The 26,527-nt window shown below is 41.7% G+C and overlaps 1 protein-coding gene across 8 annotated transcripts in view; it reads left to right on the forward strand.

The window, feature by feature from the left end:
- DCAF8 (DDB1 and CUL4 associated factor 8) overlaps positions 1 to 26,527 on the forward strand; it is a 45,584-nt gene that overhangs the window by 16,454 nt on the left and 2,603 nt on the right. For all 8 annotated transcript variants that reach the window (XM_033414322.2, XM_033414317.2, XM_033414323.2 and 5 more), the window contains 10 exons: positions 1,530 to 2,200; positions 3,168 to 3,308; positions 4,389 to 4,483; positions 10,697 to 10,807; positions 19,521 to 19,593; positions 20,120 to 20,177; positions 20,690 to 20,797; positions 22,178 to 22,308; positions 25,870 to 25,989; positions 26,391 to 26,507. In XM_033414322.2, the coding sequence (XP_033270213.1) occupies positions 1,530 to 2,200; positions 3,168 to 3,308; positions 4,389 to 4,483; positions 10,697 to 10,807; positions 19,521 to 19,593; positions 20,120 to 20,177; positions 20,690 to 20,797; positions 22,178 to 22,308; positions 25,870 to 25,989; positions 26,391 to 26,507 (1,625 nt within the window). The remainder of the gene's footprint in view (positions 1 to 1,529; positions 2,201 to 3,167; positions 3,309 to 4,388; positions 4,484 to 10,696; positions 10,808 to 19,520; positions 19,594 to 20,119; positions 20,178 to 20,689; positions 20,798 to 22,177; positions 22,309 to 25,869; positions 25,990 to 26,390; positions 26,508 to 26,527) is intronic.

Consider the following 26,527-nt stretch of genomic DNA (forward strand, 5'->3'; position numbering starts at 1 on the left):
TGTATTGTTTATCTGTTTTCTTTATTGGGCTTTGCCTAAGAGTTCATTGAAAAGAGGTTCCATTGCTTCAAAGATCTTCAGAAATTATTGCTCTAATCCAGATGACTAAGCAAGAAGATATTCCCATTTTGAATCCTTAAACATCAATGTGGTATTGGAGTTGAATAGCTTATACCAGTCACACATAGCTGGTCAGCCTTTCCTACCTAATAGCCTTTACTTCTGGCAAGATAAAATTTATTGTCATCTGAGGAAAGGAGGCCATGAGCAGGTTTAAAATCCTCATTCACCCCCTTCCTTTCTTTACATCTTGACCTTAGTTTGGAAGTTGTGGTCCTTTTGGCCCTAGATAATTGCCAAAGTGCTCACTAGAATATGATTTGGCTGTTAGATAGGAGAATTCGGTATCTAATTTTGGGGATTATATTGCTCAAAGTGACCCAGTTATTTTATAACTACCAATATGGCAGACCTAGAATATGAACTTTTCTTTTCAGGTCCTGCTGTAGTAGCCCTGCTTTTTATCAATTTTATTTATGCTTCCTGATAAAACTTTGTCTCACTAGAATTCCTATATCTAAAACTAGTAATACGATTATTAAATTAATGGAAGTAAGGCAGAATACATTTATCAGCAAAAAAGAGAGCAAGAAGCCACTCAAATGGTCACAATTTCCACTTGTCCCTTGCACTTCCTTCTGGATCCTTGGGGGAAGAAACTGTAGGGTTTAAGAGGTGGGAGGTAGTGGTGCTTTCTCGAAGTGGTAAATAGTCCAACTCTTGCTGGGGATGGCTGTTCTTTTTTAATTTATTTATTTTTATTTATGGCTGCGTTGGGTATTTGTTGCTGCGTGCGGGCTTTTCTCCAGGTGTGGCGAGCAGGGGCTGCTGTTCGTTGCGGCACACGGGCTTCTCATTGGGTGGCTTCTCTTGTTGCAGAGCATGGGCTCTAGGCGCACGGGCTTCAGTAGTTGCGGTGTGCGGGCTTGGTAGTTGTGGCTTGCGGGCTCTGGAGCACAGGCTCAGTAGTTGCGGCACAAGGGCTTAGTTGCTACGCGGCATGTGGGATCTTCCTGGACCAGGGCTTGAACCCGTGTCCCCTGCATTCGCAAGCGGATTCTTAACCACTGTGCCATCAGGGAAGCTCAGGGATGGCTGTTCTTTTTTCTTATGTTCAGCTTAATTATGTGCTATAACTAATGGATGCCCATCTAGCAAAATAGAGCCTAAGGTAGTTGTATCAGGCATACTTTTATAAAATCTGCCAGTGCTTTGCTTCTTGAGAATTTATTATAATCTTTGGTTGTCCTGCAGTTCTTTATTTGTGTGTGACTTTGGTTTTAATCTTTTCAAGATTCCCTCTCAGAAGGTACTGTTTATAAGCATATGTAATGAAAACATTTTGACCAAAGTTGTTTCTGGGTCTTTTGGTGTGATGATTTTTTAGACTAAGGAGTGGGAATCCTTCTGGTCACTATCTTATTTCCTTATTTTTCCCCCTCACCTACCCATTCCTCACTAACATGCAGGAAGCCTGTCTAGCAGTCCAGAGGAGATGTCTGGTGCTGAGGAGGGGAGGGAGACATCCTCAGGCATTGAAGTGGAGGCCTCAGACCTGAGCTTGAGCTTGACCGGGGATGATGGTGGCCCCAACCGCACCAGCACAGAAAGTCGAGGCACAGATACAGAGAGCTCAGGTGAAGACAAGGACTCTGACAGCATGGAGGACACTGGCCATTACTCCATCAATGATGAAAACCAAGTCCATGACCGCTCAGAGGAAGAAGAGGATGAAGAAGAGGAGGAAGAAGAGCATCCTCGTCGTCGTGTACAGCGCAAGCGGGCAAACCGTGACCAGGACTCATCAGATGATGAGCGGGCCCTGGAGGACTGGGTGTCCTCGGAGACCTCAGTCCTGCCCCGACCTCGCTGGCAAGCCCTTCCTGCCCTTCGGGAGCGGGAGCTGGGTTCAAGTGCCCGCTTTGTGTATGAGGCTTGTGGGGCAAGAGTCTTTGTGCAGCGTTTCCGCCTGCAGCACGGGCTTGAGGGCCATACTGGTTGTGTTAATACCCTGCACTTTAACCAGCGCGGCACCTGGCTGGCCAGTGGCAGCGATGACCTGAAAGTGGTGGTTTGGGACTGGGTACGGCGACAGCCAGTATTGGACTTTGAGAGCGGCCACAAAAGCAATGTCTTCCAGGTGAGGCGAGGGAGCAGATTGGCAACTGAGAAAATCAGGCATGAGTTAGACAAACCTGAGCTGCTGCCTGGAGTAGGAGTGATAGTGAGTTGTGGTAGGATTTAGATATCAGGACTCGGTCCTTCCTTGGCTCCCATAATGACTTAGAGGAGTTAAATACACTGAAAGACTCATGGCACCCTTTTGTTTCCTTGAGCACAGAGACTGTTAGAAGCCTCATTATAATAGAAAGGGTGCTTGGAAATCATCAGGAAGGCACTAAGTGCCGTGCTAGGAGGCGTTATAATACAAGAGCAGAGGCTCTTGAACCAATCTAGTTGAGTTTAAATCTTGGTCCAACCCCTTAACTAGCTATGTGATCTTGGGCAAGTTTATTTAACCTCTGTCTTCAGTTTATTTACCTATAGTATAGGGCTAATAACATACAGGATTATGAAGATTAAATAACAGTAGAAGCTAAGCAGTTAGAACCGTGCCTGGTACTTAATAAATGTTTGATAAATATTGTTAATATTGTTATTCTCTGGAAGTTTTACTTACCAGCCCCATCCATCATATGGTACTAGCCATTTATCCCTAAGCATGTTCTCTTTCCTTCCCCAATATCCCCTCTAGTTTCCTTTTTCTTTGTAGCAAGTTTATGTTTACTTCCTGAGTCAAGGAAGATTTTCTCCTTTTTCCCTTACCTTTCTTTCTTACTGGGTATAGTCCTAGTTCACCTGAGCACTCATACCAGTTCAGCCTTCTAGAAGCAACAGAAATCCTCTCATATCAGAAATTTTTTCTTTTCCTCTCCTTTAACCCTTGGAAGAAATTGGACTTGAGCCAACTGTATAAGAGCAGGAGGTCTAAGTTTCCAGCTGTTGTGTAGCAAAAGTGGATGATTTGGGGTTGTCATCATGTTTTCCCCTCTCAAATTCACCTCTTCAATTTCTCTTGTTCCTTTTTTTTATTCTTAACATCCCAGGCCAAGTTCCTTCCTAACAGTGGTGATTCCACCCTGGCCATGTGTGCCCGTGATGGGCAGGTTCGGGTAGCAGAGTTGTCTGCTACACAGTGCTGCAAGAATACAAAGCGTGTGGCCCAGCACAAGGGAGCATCCCACAAGGTAAGTAAGCCCTTGCCCCAAAGGTTGTGCAGTTCAGCTCCTCTGTGGATCTCAGCCAAAGCCCTCCAGTATCTCTGTCCATTGTGTCCCCTTTGTTGTGGTCACCTCCATCACTTCTTTCAGTCCTAGGATTTGTAGGTAAGATGGGAGAAAAAGCAGCCACACTAAACTTCTCAGAAGGCAAGTATTTGAGAGATCTCTAGATCTTGCACATGCAACATTCACCTGATAATACTTAACTCCTAAGCTGAGCCATGGTTGGTTTGGAGATCCTTGAGGTCTCCTGTGCCTTCCAAACCTTTAAAATTTACTCCTATTGTATTTAGAACATTTTAACAGCTCTAAGGTGCTAGCTGTTGGCTTCTCATATGTGAGAGCTCCAGCTTTTCTGCTCACAACTCTCAGTGCATAAACAGTACTATTTCTGGAAGCCCTATTTAGAGCTGGGAATATAGGCCAAATAATCATGATGGCAGCCAGTGAGGAGCCAAGAACTGCCTAGTCTCAGAGTAGGCACTGTTTTCTTCCATGCCGTGGAAGGAGGATGGTCCTCTTTTTTTTTTTTTTTTTTTACAAACCCTAAGCAAATATGTAGGTGGACCTGGAGTATGCTTTCCTCCCCTATGGCTCAAGAAAAATGAAAATTACTATTTCTTTGATTCTTAAGACTACCCCCAACCCACTAGATAACTAACTTTTAGAACTAAGCTGTAGGGAATGAAACTTGGGTGCCATTTCTCTTCCCACCTGAGAGTGTGGAATTGATTTTGAGGATGAGCCCTAATGGCGGTGTTTTCCTTTGGTATCACTGTTCAGATCCCTTGGAGACTTAATTAAAATAGCAAATCACCTGTCCTTTTGACTTGTATAGAATAAACAAGCTGTGAATAATTCACACAGAGCAAGAGAGAATGGGCTTATTAAATTATCTTCTTTCCTGGGATTTTACAACAAAAAAGGCAGATGTTTCTCTTGCTGAGACATTTTAAATGCAGCCCTTTGTAAAGATAAAGGAATGAGTTAGACAACCTCTAATTTTAATCTTTAGAAACCTCATGCTTTCCCTTTTTTCTCCTTCAGTTGGCCCTGGAACCAGACTCTCCCTGTACGTTCCTATCTGCAGGTGAAGATGCAGTTGTCTTCACCATTGACCTCAGACAAGACCGGCCAGCTTCGTAAGTATAGCAATAGTATTTTTACAGAACTGGATTTCTTGGCTTTGAAAATATTGCATGTGTCCTAGGTAATGCTCAACTCTCTGGTCCATCAGAATGGTTCCTTTGTATTTATGATAAGAAACAGATGAGTTTAGGGCAATTCCTTATTTCTTTGTTGTTGTCTCTTTCTCAGCAGTAAAATACTATTCGCCTGTCCTCATTTCTAAAGCAGGGTTCAGTTATCTTATTATATGTGGGCTTTAATAACTGGATGATCTTCCACTCTCCATTCACTTGGGTGCCACTCAGCTTCCCCACAAGAAGCATGTTCCTAGCAACTTAGAGATATGCTCCTATGTAGTTTTCACTTCAATTTTGTGTAGAAATGTAAAAATTAAATGATAATTCTTGAACAAAAATATTGGTAATTGTAGTAGAACTCTATCATATCACAGCTCATTTTTACTTGAATCAGAGATTCATAGGTAAATTATATCCCCTTTTAGCTATGTGATATCATAGAAAGAGCATAGCATCTTATTTGGATCCAGGCAGACCTAGATCAAATCTCAACTTGGGCACTACTAGTAATGACCTATATAACCTTTCTGAACTTCAGTTTCTTCAGCCTCACTATGGGTATAATCAGTCAGTCTTATTCTCTCTTTTTCTCGTTTCTGTGAGGATTATTGATAAATGTGTTTGATACCTCAGCATAGTGTCTGGCACCATGGTTGGAACTTATTGAATTGTAGCTACTAATTATTTCAGTTTTCTTTTTTCATTTTTATTGCTCTTATAATAAACAAATATATCTTGTTTTAAAAACTCAAATAATGAAGTATATGGACAAAATGTAAATGCTCCCTCATGTATACCTCCCCTGCCCACCACTTTTCTAGCTATTGATAACCATTGTTAAAAATTTTGAATACCTTTTCAATCCTTTTTGTATACATTTATGTGTCTTACTATATACATGTACACTCTTCCCTCCAACGTGGGATAATTGTGCGTGTATATAAACTTACATACACATATGTTCCTGCAATTTACTTTTTTCACATTATGATGTATTTTGGAGAGCTTTCTACATCAGACCAAAAAGGCCTACCTAATTTTTTCTTTGTAAACATTTTATTTATTTTTATGTGGACCATTTTTAAAGTCTTTATTGAATTTGTTGCAGTGTTGCTTCTGTTTTATGTTTTGGTTTTTTGGCCAAGAGGCATGTGGGATCTTAGCTCCCTGACCAGGGATTGAACCCATGCCCCCTGCGTTGGAAGGCAAAGTCTTAATTAACCATGGACCGCCAGGGAAGTCCCTATGGCCTACCTCAATTTTAACCATGACATCTGTGTCATAGCATTGGTGTACCACAGTTTGTTTAACGACTGCCTAGTTGATAGATTATCTACATTATTTATTGTATTGTTAGTCTTAAAAACTATCTTTTTTTTTTAATATGCCATTCTGGAAGTTTATTCTAGGATCACAAAGTGAGGAAGAACTCAAGATTTCAACTTTTCAGAACTCTCCCCCCTTAAAAATTATCTTAAATCTTACATGTCAATACCAATATTGAGTAAGGGGTGTCCCTAATTTACATAGCATACAAGTAAAATATAAGTTGATATAGGGAATATAATCTTAAGGCTGATTATTATTAGACTTTTATTTTTAGAGAGATAAGTATACAAAAAGTTGTCTAGAAAGTGAAGAATTTAAAATAGTGGTTAAAGGATGGAAATGTTTTTGGCTTGTGGAAAGGATATACTGGTTATTTATATAAAACTTAAGAGGATGAAGATTGAGAGATAATGAATGGATTTCTCCTGGAAAGCGAACAGGCCTGGGTGACAAGGGATCTGCCTTCTAGTACTAGCCTGCAGTTATATAGCTTTGAGAAAATCATTTAATCTCTTAAACTGAATGATGTTTGTTATTTTCAGTTCTCAAGTTCCATGATTCTGTGCTGATAATGGAACATCAGCAAGTTTTCCAGAGGGGAGTGGAAGGGCAAAGATGGAAAAAATGATATGAGTTTGTTTGGTCTGCTCTGGTACAGTGTTGTGAAGCTGAATGAGATCCTGTGGATCAGGTTCAGAGGAAAACTACTGTTAGGCCACAAGAAATTGGGAATCCGATTCAAGTAATGGGCAGAGTACATGACTGGCAGATTATTGAATGTGTAATGAAAAGGTGTAAGCAGAAAATCTGGCTGAGAGTTGATCAGTGGATCTAGGTGCAAGCAGTAATAGGTGGGATAGAAACTAAAAGGGGGAACATAGGAGAAACTTAGAGTAGGAGGAGGTCCAGATTCTGGCCTTAAGAAAGTTTTTGCTTTAGGGGTTGAATTAGTGGAAGGCTAGAATGAGGACTGAATGTGAAGGTCATGGCTAGAATGTGTATCCGTATGTGTTAAGCTGGTGCCTGAACATCTGCTTATATCAGAGACACTTTTTTGTGTGAAGTTGGCATAGGGGAATTTTTCTTTTGTATGTACATAATAGCTGAGATTCTGGAATCTGGTGATATTGGCTAACATCATAGGAGGAGTTGGATTTGGAGCTGTGGGTGGGATATTCATTTAGCCAGCGGAAGCTAGTTTGAGATATTCTTCAGAGGAATCCGTTGGTTTGATCTGTAATTGTTTTTCCCTTTTTCCTGGAACATACCAGCCCGCTAAAGACTGCAAATTTTAAGGCAGAATTTGGTAAATTTGTTTCATATGGCTTTGTGTGCTGCCTTGCTCTGGTGTCAAAACTTTTTTTTTCCTGCTGCCATTATCAATCTTTTTTTTTTTTTTTTTTTGTGGTACGCAGGCCTCTCACTGTTGTGGCCTCTCCCGTTGCGGGGCACAGGTTCCGGACGCACAGGCTCAGCGGCCATGGCTCACGGGCCCAGCCGCTCTGCGGCATGTGGGATCTTCCTGGACCGGGGCACGAACCCGTGTCCCCTGCATCAGCAGGCGGACTCTCAACCACTGTGCCACCAGGGAAGCCCTATCAATCATTTTTATAGCACCTCTGCATTTTCCCCATAGGGCTCAAGGTGCTCTGTGCATTTATGCATTAGGAGAGAGAATTGTTTGTTTTAGGTGAATAAATGGAGGCATAGAAAATTGAGTTCTTTGTCAGGATTAGATGACAGTGGAGCCAGTACTTCATAATCTATCCCCTCACTTTCTTCATTTTGCTTCTGCATGGTAACTGTTATGTTTGTCTGACCCTCTCCTAAAAATCCAAATTGCTGAGGAAATGAGATGTTTCTCTGAAAAAGAGCAGCAGCTGCTCCTATTCCTCTTCTATATCTAAAGCCCAAATTAGAGCTGCCTCTTCTCCATTGCTAGTTTTGTTCCTGAAACTTTTTTTTGACTTGTTTTCTGCCTTGTGTTTTGGGTATGTGTGTATTTGTGTTTTCCCTAATGACATTTATTTTTAATGACCTTTGTACACTATTCTTTTAACGAAAGGCTGCAGAGATTTTAAAATTAAATTTCTCCTTTGCCTAGAGCAGTCTAGGATGGAGTGACTTTGACCATTCAGAGAGGATGCTAACATCATTTACAAAGAAACTTATTGTCATAGTTATAGTTCTTTTCATTTTCTGTAAGCACCAGAAATGAGCAAAAGCTTAGAATTAAAAATGAAAGCTGTTATTCATAATCGCCAAAACTTGGAAGCAACCAAGATGTACTTCAGTAGGTGAATGGATATACTGTGGTATATCCAGATAATGGAATATTATTCAGCAGTTAAAAAAAAAAAAAAAAAAGCAAGCAAGCTAAAGCCCAGTCCCTTCCTTTCCTGTCTTCCTTTTTCTATAAATTTACTAATGTTTATGATGTCATATTTGACAGGATGAACGCTTCAATCTGGGAGGAGTATTAATAGGGCCACCCTTAAGGTGGGACAAAATTATGGCTCTTTGGCCAAAATCTTCTGGCTAAAACTCTGAAATTTTAAAGGTTTCCTCGGGGTCCCATGCCCTCCTAAGAATCACCCTTTTTTGTGGTACAACCAGAAGAATACTTTAGAAATAATTTTTCAGCATTAAAAACAGCTGTCTTGACAAGAACCTCTGCTCCTAATATGCTTCAAATAAGGGAAGACTAATACTGTTTTCCTTTGTATTAACCGTTGCTTGTTGTTTTTCATCGTGCATTTTTAAAGCTGGGTTTTATTTTTTTTTATTTTATTTTATTTTTTTTTTAACATCTTTATTGGAGTATAATTGCTTTACAATGGTATGTTAGTTTCAGCTTCACAACAAAATGAATCAATTATATATATACATATATTCCCATATCTCTTCCCGCTTGCGTCTCCCTCCCTCCCACCCTCCCTATCCCACCCCCCCAGGCGGTCACAAAGCACCGAGCTGATCTCCCTGTGTTATGTGGCTGCTTCCCACTAGCTATCTACCTTACGTTTGGTAGTGTATATATGTCCATGCCTCTTTATCGCTTTGTCACCGTTTACCCTTCCCCCTCCCCATAGCCTCAAGTCCATTCTCTAGTAAGTCTGTGTCTTTATTCCTGTTTCACCCCCAGGTTCTTCATGACATTTTTTTTTTCTTAAATTCCATATATATGTGTTAGCATACAGTATTTGTCTCTCTCTTTCTGACTTACTTCACTCTGTATGACAGACTCTAGGTCTATCCACCTCATTACAAATAGCTCAATTTCGTCTCTTTTTATGGCTGAGTAATATTCCATTGTATATATGTGCCACATCTTCTTTATCCATTCATCCGATGATGGACACTTAGGTTGTTTCCATCTCTGGGCTATTGTAAATAGAGCTGCAATGAACATTTTGGTACATGACTCTTTTTGAATTATGGTTTTCTCAGGGTATATGCCCAGTAGTGGGATTGCTGGGTCATATGGTAGTTCTATTTGTAGCTTTTTAAGGAACCTCCATACTGTTCTCCACAGTGGCTGTATCAATTTACATTCCCACCAACAGTGTAAGAGTGTTCCCTTTTCTCCACACCCTCTCCAGCATTTATTGTTTCTAGATTTTTTGATGATGGCCATTCTGACTGGTGTGAGATGATATCTCATTGTAGTTTTGATTTGCATTTCTCTAATGATTAGTGATGTTGAGCATTCTTTCATGTGTTTGTTGGCACTCTGTATATCTTCTTTGGAGAAATGTCTATTTAGGTCTTCTGCCCATTTTTGGATTGGGTTGTTTGTTTTTTTGTTATTAAGCTGCATGAGCTGCTTATAAATTTTGGAGATTAATCCTTTGTCAGTTGCTTCATTTGCAAATATTTTCTCCCATTCTGAGGGTTGTCTTTTGGTCTTCTTTATGGTTTCCTTTGCTGCGCAAATGCTTTTAAGTTTCATTAGGTCCCATTTGTTTACTTTTGTTTTTATTTCTATTTCTCTAGGAGGTGGGTCAAAAAAGACCTTGCTGTGATTTATGTCATAGAGTGTTCTGCCTATAAAGCTGGGTTTTAAATGACACTTCTCTGGAATCTGAGAGATAGATTCTGACCTTAAGGTCTTTTCCTTTTTTTTTTTTTAATGTTTAATTTTTATTTATTTTGGCTGCGTGGGGTCTTAGTTGCAGCACGTGGGATCTTTGTTGCAGCGTTTGGACATTTTAGTTGTGGCATGCTGACTCCTTAGTTGTGGCATGCTGACTCCTTAGTTGTGGCATGCCTGCGGGATCTAGTTCCCTGACCAGGGATCGAACCCAGGTCCCCTGCATTGGGAGCACAGAGTCTTACCCACTGGACTACTAGGGAAGTCCCCCTTAAGGTCTTTTCTATCCACTGTTTCTGTGATTCATCCTTCCCTCACTCCCTGCTCCCAGATGATTGGGAAGATGTACTTACAAGTAAAGGATAGGAAGATGTGGGTAGTATTGTCTCTTTAATGATTGGTTGTCATCATATTAGACTCAAGCTAAGGCTAATGAGGAGCAATACTTACATACACCTTTAATTTATACTTCTTGAGGAACACCAGAAAATTACTACATGTTTTTTCCATCTCCAAAGTAGCATTTAGTAAATATATATGGTGGTGGGTTTTGTTTTTTTTTCTTGTTCCAATGTACGAACAAACAAAACCACTTCTTTCTTTCTTTCCAAGTGAGAATCTGTTTGGTTTCTTATTAGCTGTGTGTGCGTTACTGTCTTTATTCTCACTTGCCATGACTATCTGGATCTTTTGGAGAATATAACTTTTATACTTTTCTACTCTTGAAGGAAACTGGTGGTGACAAAAGAAAAGGAGAAGAAGGTGGGGCTGTATACAATCTATGTGAATCCTGCCAATACCCACCAGTTTGCAGTGGGTGGACGAGATCAGTTTGTAAGGTGAGTCTGTGGCTCTTTTGTGTCTTTGAGAGTTTGAGACTGTGATGTATTGTGTACTACCAGCTTGTGTACTACTACCTTATGGAAAGCTATGAATTGCCTAGGAGTTCATTAACCACCATCTTTAATTTTTTGCCATCTTCCAAAGAGTTTAAACTTCCTCTGACATATTCTGTTCCCTAATGTAGCAATCTCTGAGGGATGGCTTAACATGTTATAGATACTATCAAGTTCTAAAGAAGTTTGATGAATTGACCAAGTTCTCCACATAGCAGCTAGGCATAAACCCAGGTTTACTAGCAAGTGCTCTCTTAGTAAATATTTTCCACCATTTTTCATATGTAAATTAACACGTACTAGAAATTTTGAATGCTGGTTTCAGATACAGAAATAATTTGACTTGGGAGTACTCATTGTGAACTTCAGGTTTTTGGCTCCCAGTATCCTGAACCACTTTTCTTTATCTTTAGTGATATCTTTGTTACTATGAACATCTTTGTTCATAGTATATCTTTGTTACTATGAACATTTCTTGTAACACTGTCTATTGAGATATATCCTGAGGAAAACAGAGTTCATGGATTCAGTTAGTTTCCTTCTGGCCCTTTGTCACAATTATATCCCATCCCTATCCAATTGGGCTATTTTTTTTTTAACATCTTTATTGGAGTATAATTGCTTTACAGTGTTGTGTTAGTTTCTGCTGTATAACAAAGTGAATCAGCTATATGCATACATATATCCCCATATCCCCTCCCTCTTGCATCTCCCTCCCCTGCCCCATCCCACCCCTCTAGGTGGTTACAAAGCACCGAGCTGATCTCCCTGTGCTATGCAGCTGCTTCCCACTAGCTGTTTTACATTTGGTAGTGTGTATATGTCGGTGCCACTCTCTCACTTCGTCCCAGCTTACCCTTCCCCCTCCTCCCGGTGTCCTCAAGTCCATTCTCTACGTCTACATCTTTATTCCTGTCCTGCCCCTAGGTTCATCAGAACCACTTAGTTTTTTTTTAGATTCCATATGTATGTGTAAGCATACGGTATTTGTTTTTCTCTTCCTGACTTACTTCACTCTGTATGACAGACTCTAGGTCCATCCACCTCACTACAAATAACTCAATTTCGTTTCTTTTTATGGCTGAAAAATATTCCATTGTATATATGTGCCACATCTTCTTTATCCATTAATCTGTTGATGGACACAGGTTGATTCCATGTCCTGGCTATTGTAAATAGTGCTGCAGTGAACACTGTGGTACATGACTTTTTGAATTATGGTTTTCTCAGGGTATATGCCCAGTAGTGGGATTGCTGGGTCGTATGGTAGTTCTATTTGTAGTTTTTTAAGGAACCTCCATACTGTTCTCCATAGTGGCTGTATCAATTTACATTCCCACCAACAGTGCAAGAGGGTTCCCTTTTCTCCATGCCCTCTCCAGCATTTATTGTTTGTAGATTTTTTGATGGTGCAATTGGCCTATTTTTAAGTATCTTTCTTTGGTTGCCAACAGATCATCAGTTTGAAAGGGAGGAAGGAAAGCATTACTAGAAGAATGAATGACTTTATGCTTTCCTGGTGGTGGATGAAAAGCATTATCTTCCTTTTTATTTATTTATTTATAATTTTATTTATTTATTTCTGGTTGTGTTGGGTCTTTGTTGCTGCACGCAGGCTTTCTCTAGTTGCAGAGAGCAGGGGCTACTCTTTGTTTTGGTGCGTGTGCTTCTCATTGCAGTGGCTTCTCTTGTTGGGGAGGACAGGCTCTAGGCATGCAGGCTTCAGTAGTTGTGGCTTGCGGGCTCTAGAGCACAGGTTCAGTAGTCGTGGCGCACGGGCTTAGTTGCTCTGCAGCATGTGGGATCTTCCCAGACCAGGGCTCGAACCCGTGTCCCCTGCATTGGCAGGCGGATTCTTAACCACTGTGCCACCAGGGAAGTCCCATCTTCCTTTTTAAATAAGAGGATATTTTTATAACTGTATTCTGTAATTAATTTTATTAATAATCACAGGGATGGGACTAAATTTTTAGAAATACCTGAGAGATGATCTTAACTTGTTGAAGAATCCTGCCACAAGAGAACTGGGCAACTTTGTTGCTCTCTTCTTCTTCCCCTGTTTCCCTTGCCTTCTAAATTCCTTTCCTCTATTGATCAATAGCAAATGTTTAGCAGTAGTTTTTTTTTTAAGATAAGCTGTTGATCTAAAAAGGGGTAGTAGTTGTCAGAACTTTCAGGTGCTACCTCCTCCAAATCAAGCATTTACTGAATTTTTAAATTTGCATTTCCTGCTTAGAGCTCTGGATTCATGGAAAAGTCTGTGTCTCTAGATAATTCAAGCACTAGGACCTTGATGTTTGGAGGAGAGTGGAGGCATTGGCTGTATTGAGAACTGCAATTGATAATGCTTTTATCCAGAGCTAATACTTTCTCAGGGTGAGAGTGGGGCTGGAAATTAGTTTTAGCATTTCATCACAAGGAGAAATACTCAGATCTTCTATTTATTATCAGCCTCAATATCCTTTATCCCTTTGTACATGCCAAATTCTCAGCACGTAATAGGCTGTTTACACGACAAAAGCATGTGTATATTTTGAGGCACACTGATCGCCTATGAGCAGATGGCCCTTCCACACCCTAGCTCTTCTCTGATCATCCTCAATTTCTCTGGCACCTCTTCAGTTCAGCCAGTTGAATGTTTTGGAATTCCTCTTTTCTGTTTCTTTCTTTGAAAGAACTTTAGGCTCACCTGCCAGTACAAATTTGAAAATACTTTTGCTGAATATTTTATATCATAACACCATTAGCTTTCACTAGCTTGAAGGAATTCCTTTAGGGGAATACAGAGAAATAGCTTACTCATCCTCAACACTTTCACATCATAAATACTGAATTTTAGTTTAGGATTGTGAAGGAGCATTTAAGAGAGTCATGCTTTTTTGAATATGACCAAAAAGGGGGGATGGGCAGGGAGAAAGAAAAAAGGTAGGCAAATGGAGGGTGGTATAGATTTGAGTTTCTGCCACTAAATCCTTTTTAGGTTAGTTTAAGAATTTACAGGAGTGAAGAAAAGGAGAATGTATCAGGTGAATGAATCCTGTGATAGATTTGGCAGTGTGATTGGTTGACATGTAAATTTATTGCTAAAGGATTTGGTATAGGCCCTGGTTTATAAAACACAGTCAATAAATAGTCAGTTTGCTCCCCTATCTTTATCAGCAACATTGAGAGAACACTAGATTAAAGGCAAGTTGGGGGAAGAGGAGGTGAGGAGGGAAGAGAGAGGCTTAAGGTAACAAATTCGTGGGCACCTGGAGGCCTGTGGAGAGGAATGCAGTAAGGGTGTTCAGACAGTGCTGAAACCATTCTTTATTTGATTTAAAATGTCCAGGGTATAGGAAGACTCAATAATGTGGAGATGTCAGTTCTTCCCAACTTGATCTGTTGAGTCAGTGCAATCCCAGTCAAAATTCCAGCAAGTTATTTTATGGATATCGACAAACTGCTTCTTAAAGTTTGTGTGGAGAGACAGAAGATCCAGGATATCCAACACAGTATTGAGAGAGAAGAACAAAGCTGGAAGCCTGATACTACCCAACTTCAAGACCTATCAATACTCTAAAGCTACAGTAATTCAGACAGCATTGTATTGGTGAAATAGACAAATAGATCAAAAGAACAGAATAGAGAGCCCAGAAATAGACCCCCATAAATACAGTCAAGTTATCTTTGACAAGGAAGCAAAGGCAACAAATGGAGAAAAGATAGTCTCTTCAATATATGGTGCTGAAAGAACTGGACATCCACATGTAAAAACTGAATCTAGACATAGACCTTACACAGTTCACAAAAGTTAACTTAAAATGGATCATAGACCTGAAAGTAAAGCCCAAAACTATAAAACTCCGGAAGATAACATCGGAGAAAACCTAGAAGACCTTGGGTATGGTGATGCCTTTTTATTTTTTTATTATTATTATTTTTAAAGTTTATTTTATTTATTTATTTTTGGCTGTGTTGGGTCTTCGTTGTGGTGCATGGGCTTCTCATTGCAGTGACTTCTCTTGTTGTGGAGCACAGGCTCTAGGCGTGTGGGCTTCAGTAGTCGTGGCATTCAGGCTCAGTAGTTGTGGCTCGTGTGCTCTAGAGCACAGGCTCAGTAGTTGGGGCACACGGGCTTAGTTGCTCCATGGCATGTGGGATCTTCCCGGACCAGGGATTGAACCCATGTCCCCTGCATTGGCAGGCAGATTCTTAACCCCTGGGCCACCAGGAAAGTCCCTCGGTGATGCCTTTTTAGATACAACATCAAAGACATCCATGAAAGAAGTAATTGATAGGTTAGACTTCATTAAAATTAAAAACTTCTGCTCTGTGAAAGACACTGTCTTTCAAGAGAATTAGAAGATAAGCCACAGACTGGGAGAAAATGCTTGCAAAAGGCACATCTGATGAGGGACTGTTATGCAAAATATACAAAGAACTGTTAAAACTCAACAACAAGAAAACAACCCAATTAAAAAGTGAGCCAAAGACCTTAACAGACACCTCACTGAAGAAGATACAGAGATGACAAGTGTATGAAAAGATGATCCACATTATATGTCATCAGGAAAATGCATATTAAAACAACAGTGAGATACCACTACACATCTATTAGAGTGGCTAAAATCCAGGACACTGACAGCACGAAATGCTGGTGAGTACTGTGAAGCAACAGGAACTCTTATACATTGCTAGTGGGAGTGCAAAGTGATACAGCCGCTTTAGAAGACAGTTTGACGGTTTCTCCCAAAACTAAACACACTGGTACCATACAATCCAGCAGTCAGGCTCCTTGGTATTTACCCAAAGGAGTTGAAAAGTTATGTCCACACAGAAACCTGTACATGGATGTTTATAGCAGCTTTATTCATAACTGCCAAAACTCGGAAGCAACCAAGGTGTTCTTCAGTATGTGAATGGATAAATAAATGGTGGTATATCCAGACAATGGAATATTATTCAGCACTAAAAAGAAAAGAGCTATCAAATCATGAATAGACATGGAGGAACCTTAAATGCATATTACTAAGTGAAAAAAAAGGCCAATCAGCCAATCTGAAAAGGCTACATACTGTATGATTCCAACAGTATGACATTCTGGAAAAGGCAAAACTGTGGAAATAAGAAAAAGGTCAGTGGTAGCCAGGGGTGGGGTGGGGCAAGAGAGATGAATAGGCAGAGGACAGAGGATTTTTAGGGCAATGAAAGTACTCTATGATATTATAATGATGGATATACGTCATTATACATTTGTCCAAACCCGTAGAATGTACAAGAGTGAACCCTCAGGTGAACGATAGACTTTGAGTGATTATCATGTCAGTGTAGGTTCATCCTTGGTTTAAAAAAAAAAAACTACCGTTTTGATGAGTGATTTTGATAATGGGAGGGGCGATACATGTGTGGGGGTAGGGAGTGTATGAAAAACCTCTATACTGCCCTCTCAGTTTTGTTGTAAACCTAAAACTGCTTTAAGAAAATAGTCTTAAAAATTAAAAAAAAAAAATTTTTTTTAATGTCAAGGTCCTGTCCTATGCGCAGATAATAGGGGAATTGTTTTTGTATTTGCATCACCACTGTCTAGCACAGGGCTTGGCAGTCTACACTGTGTTTGTAAATAAAGTTTTATTAGAACACAGCCATAGCCATTTGTTCACATATATCCATGACATGCTACAGTGGCAGAGTTTGGAAACTGTGACAGAGACTGGATGGCCTGCCAGCTTAAAATATTTACTGCCTTGCCATTTAAGAAAAAGTTTGGGGCTTCCCTGGTGGCACAGTGGTTAAGAATCCACCTGCCATTGCAGGGGACACGGGTTCAAGCCCTAGTCCAGGAAGATCCCACATGCCACAGAGCAGCTAAGCCTGTGCACCACAACTACTGAAGCCTGTGTGCCTAGAGCCCATGCTCCCCAACAAGAGAGGCCACCACAATGAGAAGCCCACGCACCGCAACGAAGAGTAGCCCCCACTCGCCGCAACTAGAGAAAGCCCACGCGCAGCAGCAAAGACCCAACGCAGCCAAAAATTAAATAAAATAAATAAAATTTAAAAAAAAGTTTGCCAATCCCTAGTCTCAAACATCATATCTAGAATATAGTAGGTTCTTAATAAATACTTATGGAAGAAAGGGGAGGAGGGTAGGTAAAGATTTCCTCATAAAGAAGAGCATTGGATACAGAGGAACATGGAATGGTCCATACAACAAGATACTGAATATTTAAAAGTTTTTACTAATTTGATGGGAAGATAATGATGTCTTAGTGACATTTGAGAGCTGTTGATTTAGACTTAGTTTAGAGGGAAAATAATCTGATTATCAGCTGCTATATTTGCTGAAGAGTAGTAATTGGTAGTACAGCAGTCTCCTGTTTGTCTTATTTTTTTATTGGTTCATTTAAAAAACATTTCCTGGATAGTCTATTTATGCAAGATATTAATGGATTATGGAGAATACTTAATTCGTTCATTTATTCATCCAGCATTTACTGAGCATCTGTTGTGTGCTAGATACACACTTGACTAGACATAGTTTCTGCCTTCAAGGAGGATTCGGGAGAAGCAGATATATATAGGGATTAAAAATATTAAGTAACTTACCCAGTATTGTTCATCTAGTAAGTAGCATAGTATCTGAACTCAGTTCAGATGCCTTAAATATGGTGGAAACCATTTCACTGTGCTGTTCTTTCTCACAGAGGAAATATTAAAGGCAAATGGGAAGTATTTCAGGTAGAGGGAACAATATGTGTAGAATTAGAATAACAAGATGTGACATGGTATGTTCAAGGAAGCATAGTTTTTTTGTTTTCTGTATAATGCATAGGATCTTGGAGAAGTGATAGGCAGCCATACTAAGTAGTCTGGACTTTATTTAGTAGAAAGTACAAAATCACTGAAGAGATTTAAGCAGGGAATTTACATTAAATTTTTCATTTTAGACATAATTCTGGTGACAGTATGAGCAAAGAAATCAGAAGGTTACTATAAATAATGTAGGCAAAAAATGCCTAAGGGTGGAGAAAGCAGATACAGTCAAGAAATATACCCAGGAAGTCAAATCGACAGGAAAGAAACTAGATACATCGAGAAAGGACCTGATTTCTGGTTTGGCCACCTGAATTTAGGATGGTGCCATTAACAAAGATTTGGGGGAAAGGGTAGGTCTAGAATGATCTTAGCTTAAAAAGGAGAATGATTTTACTTTTGGGCATTCCATTACAACATTCATTTGGCGTGTGGATATAAATCTAGAGCTCACTCAGAACAAGTGTGGGCTGGAGACACAGATTTAAGAGACATATCCACATATAGGTGGTAAAGTGTTAATGGAATTTGATTACCAAAAGAAAGTATAGAGCAGAATTCTTCCTCCCTTTTGAGTCTCTGGCCTCTTTGAGAATATAAGGAGAACCATGATCCCTTCTCCCAGGAAAAATACACATAAGCACAGTTTCTGGGCATTCACATATACTTGAACTCTAGGTTTTAAAATTTCCTTATGTAGAATCAGAGGAGTACTTAAGACCAGACCTTTGAGGAACATCAGCATTTAAGGGGTAGACAAAAGACAAGCCTATGAACAACATTAAAGGGTGGTTGGAAATCAAGGGAAAAAAGTGTTTCAGGGAAGGAGTAATGAACAATGTCAAGACAAGAGAGAAAGACCTAAAAAAGTATCTTGTTGGTATTGGCAGTTAGGTTACTGATGACTTTAGCCAGAGAAGCTTCAGTAGTGAGTTGAAGGCCAAAGCTAGATTAGAATGGAATGAGAAATGAATAGGAGGTGAGGGAGTGAAAATGTTGAATGCAGATTGCTCTTTTCAGTAATTCTACTACAGGGGGGAAGGACAGGAAAAGCCAGAGTAGGAAAGGTCAGTGGAAGGATTTTTAGAAACGGGACAATGGTGAGGAAGAGGACTAATCAGTGAGAAATGGACTAATCAATCAAACAAGGTCCTTGGAGGGATGAGATTAAGAGCAGCTGTGGAGGGATGAGACTCTGAGATTGGAGGAGACTGATGGGTGAAGACAGAGACTAGATCTGTCTTGTTCCTCACTATATTTCTAGCACCTGGCATAATACTTGGCGCCTAATCCATGTGTCATAAATAGTTGCACAAATGATTAAAGTTTGGATTGGAAAGATGAGGAAGGTGAAGGTAGTTTGATGCTTGATGAGAATGAAGGAAGGAGAGAGTGAGTCTTGAGATATAGGTGTTGGTTTGTAATAGTTTTGGGAAGAACTAGCCAAATAAAATTTCAAAAAGGGATTCAAGACCCACTGACTTACATAAAGCATGGTCTCTGCCCAAGAGTAATAAACCGTATTGGGGAGGCAACATGCATGCAAAAGGCTCTATAATAATGTTATTTCAGTGCAGATAAACAGTAAATGATATAAAAGCTGAGAGAAGAGATAAGCCACTTCAAAATAATATAATTTAGAATTACTACTTGAAATGAGAAGTACCTGGATAAGAGTTTTGGTTTGGAAGAGGGGTGGGAGAAGATTTTTGAGGAAGAACCTGAGCCAGAAGCCTAATTGGGGAATGTCCTTTATCTGTCCTGACATCCAGCTGACTAGTGTTCCTGCCACTACATCAAATTGCAACTCTTCAAGGGATGTTTGTAAATTTTGACATTTTCATTGCTTCTTCCACCGTAGGATTTATGACCAGAGGAAAATTGATGAGAATGAAAACAATGGAGTACTCAAGAAATTCTGCCCTCATCACCTGGTAAGATTCATGAAGGGCCAGTGGCTCCAGGCTTCCCTGACTCAACCCCAAGCCTGCCCCCAAACTTGTTGGTATGGTGGGAAGAGCTTGGACTTTGGAGTCAGACACCTGGATTTGAATCCTGGCTCTACCACTTACCAGTTTTGTGATCTTGGGCAGTCACCTTACCTCTGTTAGCCTCAGTTTTCTTATTGACAAAATAGAGATACAGATAACTGCCTTGTACCATGATGGTAAGGCCTAATGAGATAATGTATATATGAAATGGCTAGCACACAGAAGACAACCAGTAGAAAGACCTCTCCCCCCGAGGTGGTCAAGTTTCATCAGTTGTTCTCCTGTCTCTATCTCTCTGTCTATCTTCTTCTCTCTCCCTGTCTCTCTCTTTTTCTCTCTCTCTGTCTCTATCTCTATCTGTCTATCTCTGGGAGAGGATATAGGGGAGTTTGAAGGAAAACCTGTTTCCTGAAGGTGGTATAACAAATGGGGGGGTGGGGCATCAGTCAGTATCTGCTCCTTATTGCAGGTGAACAGTGAGTCCAAAGCAAACATCACCTGTCTTGTGTACAGCCACGACGGCACAGGTACGTGAGCAGGGCCCAGCTCCTAGGCTGGCATGCCCCCTCTGTCTAGGGAGCTGCTGAGCCAGTGAGGCATGTGCCCTCCAGTGCTCACCACTGTGCTATAGCTCCGAGTGGAGCAGCTGGGGAGTAGTTGCTGATGGTGAGCACACAGCGGGAGGATGCAGCAGATGACCCTTGGAGATGCCAGGCACTTGCAGAATGCTGCAGATGATATTTGGCAGGGCTTGTCCTAAAGCCCAGGCTATTTGGTTGAGCAGGTTCTTATGCCTTTGACTCATTCCTGAATTAATGGGTATGATCTTCCTGGGCATTCTGCTACCCCTGGGTTGGCAGCATGTTCCTAGTATACCCTAGACACCTGAAGTGCCTGCTGTTCCAACTGAGTAAGATGGGTGCTATACCTGGGTATTAGGAGGGGGCACTACTGGCAAGAAGCCCCACCCCAACCCCCAACTCCTGATCCTAGCTTTTTTCAGCCTTTGCCTTCACTGCTGTGTGCTTGTTCTTGGCAGAGCTCCTGGCCAGTTACAATGATGAAGACATTTACCTCTTCAACTCCTCTCACAGTGATGGGGCCCAGTATATTAAGAGATATAAGGGCCACAGAAATAACGCCACAGGTGAGACTGTCTTTCTAGGTTTCTGTACCCCAAGTCTGTTGGTTTGAAGAACCACAGTATCTCATGCAGGTTGTGCAAATAAGAACTACCTAAAGGAGTAGGCCATCTGTCACCAAGTGACAACAAGCCTAATTGGGCTGGAGTTTTCATAGTCCCTCCTGTGCTAGAGGAGAGAGGGCTCGGGAGCATCTCTCACCACTACAGGGATGTTACTTGGTCTGGATGTAAGGAGACTCGACTGACTATATTTTTCTTATGATTTCAGGTAGCTTCAGGATTAAAAGACTTATTAGGGAGTTTGGGAAAGCCCTCCTTAGTTAGTGGTACTGAATTGCCTAAAATAGGGGGGTGAGCTTGTACTTAAAGGGAAGAGGAGGGAATAATTCTTTTGAATGAGGCAGAAGAGGAGAAATGGTGATAGCACCTCACCCAAGTTTGCAGTGACGATTGGCCCTTTTTGTTCTGTCTGTGGTTCCCAAACTTTGATGTGCAATGAAGTCACCTGACAATCTTTTAAAGATACTGAAGCCTGGCTTCCATACCCATCCATTCTGACTTAATTGGTATGGGGTGCACGTTGATTAGGATTTTTAAAAAGCTCCCTTTGATTCTAATGTACAGAAAAGTTGGAATCACTGCTCTTTGTTGTTATTAGTGCTCCTGTCAGATGTCTGTCATAATGTTGACTGGGGAGAGCAGTTAGTTTTCCTTTTTTCTCTTGAGCTGGTGAGAGGAGAGGGAAAAACCTGTACTTGGATCTTAGTCCTTGGGCATACAGAAGGAAGTATTCCAGTCTCATGATTGGTATGGAACTGGATGTAGCAGTTGGGACTCCTGGTTTCTCTTACTAATTTCAGGGGGAACCCTGTTGTTCAGTCTTGGTAACACGCACAGTTCAGGTGCTTCTTATAGGCAGTTGTGGCATATACCTTCATCAGTCTTAGGTCACCTAATGACCCAGGAAGCATTGACAAGGTACCAGTGAAGCACACATACCAAGGATAATCCTAGGGCATAGGACAGTGCTGCCTAGGAGTGGGCAGAGCTGGGGCCATTCAGGTTGGGACAGGTGAGGCATTAGTGAGGCCTATGGCTGCTCCGTAGGGTGCAAACTAATGAGACTGAGGCTGTTGCTAAGGGCTGCAAACTCCTCAGCTCTATGGACCTCTTTAGGAGAATATAAATAGTCTCTGGAACTGGTGTGATTTTTATTCTGTCTATAATACATGCATAATCCCTTGATTTGTTTTGTGAAAGTGAAAGAAATTCTTTGGCTCTTAGCTGATTTAGATTTGTGAATAACTAAATTTCCTGTGAGGTAAATATATGTCGGCCTGATGCCAACTCTCATGTGGTTTATTCCTTCATTTGTCATTTCAGTAAAAGGCGTCAATTTCTATGGCCCCAAGAGTGAGTTTGTGGTGAGCGGTAGTGACTGCGGGCACATCTTCCTCTGGGAGAAATCATCCTGCCAGATCATTCAGTTCATGGAGGGGGACAAGGGAGGCGTGGTGAGTATGGTGTGCTGGGCTGGCTGGCTCTCTGCTCTCTCCAGTCATTAAGGTAGGCTTTAGCAGGGCCACTGAATTCTCACTCTGACAATGTAATACCACGTCTTAGAGGTCTAGCCAGCTAAATAAAAAGACAGTATAGTCTGGGGGTGCTGAGGTTTTAATGGAATATTTTCTTCCCTTTCCTGTCTTCTGCCCCTCTACAGCACGGTTTATTAAGAGGAGAAAGGGATTTTAGGGAAGAACCTCTAGCCTGAGTGAGGTATCTTTAGGCATGGACCTTTTCCAAAACAAAAGCATTAGCGTTCAGGGCACACCATCCTACACACTGTAGTAGGTAGCTAAGTAGTGATCTTGAATAGATCCTGGATTAGCGGATACAAGCTAGAAGGAGCATTTTTTCTGACAGTTGGGAAAATCAGAATATGGTCTGTATATTGATACAAACACACATAATATATATGTATATATAGGGAGAGAGAAACGTGCTCACCCCCGCGACCATTTTTCTTGTTGTTGTTTGACTGCTATACAACCCATGATCATATCATAGTCTGCCTGTCCTCTGAGTTCTGCAGACAGCCTCCATAGAGATAGGGCAAAAAGGAAGCCTGAGGATCGTGAGTTGGGGAGTGAAAGGTGGTCAGCTCTTAGGATGTATCTAGCTAACCATAAATTTTTTTGTTTTTTCTTTTTTGAGACCTAGTGTCAAGAAGGATTCAGTAGCTTTCTATTACAAGGTTTTCAGACTGCAGAAGATAAGAAAGAGGCAGTTTGGGCAACTGCATTTTACTGACTACCCAAGACAGTCTTGTTAAGAGCTTCTAAGGGATGGCTGAGATGCTTATTCTTTCTTCCTTTTCATTCCTCTTAAGCTGTGGGGAGCTACAAAGAACCCAGCCATCTCTTGATGAGGTTTATCCAGAGTGGTTTTAGAGTTTAGAATGGCTCATTGCAGTTGGGATCCCATTTCTTCTTGTGTGTCTCTTATCCTGGTGTGAGGCTATTTCAGACTTTCTTCTGGTTTCCTCTAAATTTTGGGGACCTGGGACCAGTATAGACCCAAAGCTTCTATGGCTTGAATATAAGTGGAGAAGAGTCTAGAACTTGAAGGTGTGTCTCACTGTTGCCTGCTTCATTTCCTACTTTTCCATAGGTCTTCTTCTATCATCTGTAGTGAACAAACCCAAAACACTGGAGTCTTAATGAGAATTCGGCAGTAGGCATGTAGTCATGAGAAAGTCAAAAGGGGCCAGTGAATCTTTTATTGATCATAAACTATTGTCTTTCATTCCATTCTAGAGAGATGCAGGGCTGAATGCCCTCCCCCAGGCCAGCACTTGTCTGTGGTCCAGAATCACTCTACAGGCCAATCTCCTTTCAGCTTAGCCAGTGTCAGGGTTTGATGATTAATCCAGGTGCTCAGGTTGGGAGGGCATTTGCGTAGGATGGGTGGGCCCCAGGCCTGAGTTTTAGTGGTCATAAGAGTGAGGTACTAGAACAAGAGGTATAAAGACTGCACCCTGCAGCGAGATTCCTGGCTTGTTCTTGCCTCTGTGTAAGCTGAATGATCTATGTGGTCCTCACTTGGCTCCTTCTGATTTTTTGTGCTAACCTCCCAGCAGTGGGGTCACCAGCGCCAGCCTGAATGCAGACTATATCATTAAGTAGACTATTAGAACCAGAAGGGATCTTTGAAATTCTCATCCACCTTGCCCAGGTATCTCAATTCTGTTTTTGGCTCAAACTCTAGTCCTTCCGTTGTTTGCATTCGGGGCAAGGGTGGGGGATGATGTGAAAGGACAATCCTTAGTCTCCCGAAAGCACTTTGCTCCTTTATCCCATCACCTTCATCCCTCAGCCCAGTCATCTAAGGCCAGAGCTCTTTTCTCTGCTCAGGCATTACTGACAGGATAAGTCCTGGCATGCAGACAGGTCGGGTGAAGTGACCAGGTATTCTGGCCCAGAAGCTCTCTGTTGGCTTCCCCTGCAAGCTCCATCTCAGGTACTATATGTAACTTACTCTCTTGCCATTGGCTTTGTCCTTAGTCTTAAGTTCCAAGGAATTTCTCCCTTTTGCCTTTTTATTTTGCTGACTTGTCAAGCATAGCTAGGTCAGAGTTTAGAAGGGTAGCAAGGGCTTGAGATGGATGAACGAGTTCAAGTTTGTATGTGTTAAGTTGTCACATATCTTTTGATAATATTTTCTGGCAATGGAGTTTTTCTCTCTAGTGCCACCTCTGCTCCAGATGCTGGAACCTCTTCCACATTGCCTAAAAGAGCCCAAATATAAACTTTGTAATGAGCTGATATGTGGAATAAAAGAAGAAAGAAGGGAAATGTGGTTTCTGCTTTACTCTTAGACTCAGACTTAGCTTCAGTGTTTTCTGAGAATTTATTTGTAAAATGGAAGACAAAGAAGATTGGAAGTCTGTATGTCAGTTTTATTTTCCATGCTGACCCTGGCTTCCCATCAGCTGCTCTCCGCATGTGCAGGCGAGGCAGAGAAGGTTGGTCCAGAGAGAACTAAGAGGCTGTTTGCCAGGGGTTGTTTCCTTGGACTGTACTGCAGCTGCAAGACGGGGTGGGGTGAGGTGAGGAGTGGCTAGGACCACACCTTCTTCCTTCTGGATGCTTTTGCCATCTATTCCTCATCTGACTAAAAGCCCAAAAATGCTTTAGCAGCTAGATCTGGGACCAGCTCCTCCGGTGGCGTGGTAGCTGCCCTGCTCTGCCAGGAAGGCTGATGTTTCCAAGTCAGACAGCAGGGGGCATGGGTGCCTTTGGAAAGAAGGAGGCTGCCTAAGCCAGAAGGCCTTTGCCTCGGCTGCTGTAGTTCATTCCTCCTGCTCAGTGAATATATCCAGAGGGTGGCTGAGCTTGAGGCTGTGGGTGCCCAAGGAAGCTGCCTCACTGTACCGTGCTGTCCTATAGCTGAGCCTGCTGTGCTTTCATGGCAGGCAGCAGAATGCTGTCTCCTGGGGTGTGCAGGGTTCTCAAGCAGATATGTGTCTCCACTACCCTACTATTTCAGGCTCAGCCTCTTCCCAGCCTATGCCTTCTTCCAGTTCTTATAAACAGTGGAATGTAATTGTTCTCTGAGTCTTCTCTGGGGGCTCAGCAGCAGCTGCTGCTTTCTTCATTTTTAAAAATGTATTTGCCACTTGGTGAAAGCCACTGAGATGTTTTTTTCCAGACTGGGGCAAGTTGGAGCTTTGGAAGCTGGAGAGAATGAGGTCATCTGAACCTCACTGCCTTTTTGTGAAGCCAGCAGTATGCTTGGCCAGTCACCCGCCCACCCCTAGAGCTATATCTCAGGATGAGGCCACCCCTACCTAAACCTAGGAAGTGAGAGATAGGCCTGGTCTTATATCCAGTCTGTGTCCAGTGTTTCTTTCACCCCGAGGGCCCTTTAGCCTAGGCTTATGATGGGTGGGCCTGTCTTCCCAGCAGCTGTCTTAACTTTTATCAAGGACAGTTGTTTGTTTCAAGGTGAGTAGTGGTTTTTAAACCGTATTGCCACATACCCCTGAGCCTATGTTTTCCTTTACTCCTGACCAGGTAAACTGTCTTGAGCCCCACCCTCACCTGCCTGTGCTGGCAACCAGTGGCCTAGACCATGATGTCAAGATCTGGGCACCCACAGCTGAAACTTCCACTGAACTTACAGGGTTAAAGGATGTAAGTAGCTGACTATAGATTTCTTCTTTCTGCTTATCCACATACTGTTAGGAGTTTTCATTGTCATAGGAAGGAATAACTTGCTGTACAGTTCTTTAAAGGCACTGCTCTAACACCCTCCCCCACATTCCTGTCATTGCCTCTCTAGGAACAGTCCCAGTCCGGGGGTCCAGGGTGCAGCTTTGAAGTGCATCTAGTTCATGGTAGAGGGGACATCTTTAGGAAGAATCATCCATCTTCTCAGTGGATGAACCTGGGGCATCCTTTCTTAGTCGAATCTAGCTATACTCCAGCTCAGTAGTTTCTAAGGGAAGATTTTACTGGGCTAGAACACCAGCCTTTTCTGATCAGGTCCAGGGTTCCTATTCATTACCCACTTCCCCAACCCTTTTTGGTTCCAGGTGATTAAGAAGAACAAGCGGGAACGGGATGAAGATAGCTTACACCACACCGACCTATTTGATAGCCACATGCTCTGGTTCCTCATGCATCACCTGAGACAAAGACGCCATCACCGGGTAAGCTGGAGTGGGAAGTG

The sequence above is a fragment of the Orcinus orca genome, chromosome 1, assembly GCF_937001465.1.
Source record: "Orcinus orca chromosome 1, mOrcOrc1.1, whole genome shotgun sequence".
Classification (NCBI taxonomy): domain Eukaryota; kingdom Metazoa; phylum Chordata; class Mammalia; order Artiodactyla; family Delphinidae; genus Orcinus; species Orcinus orca.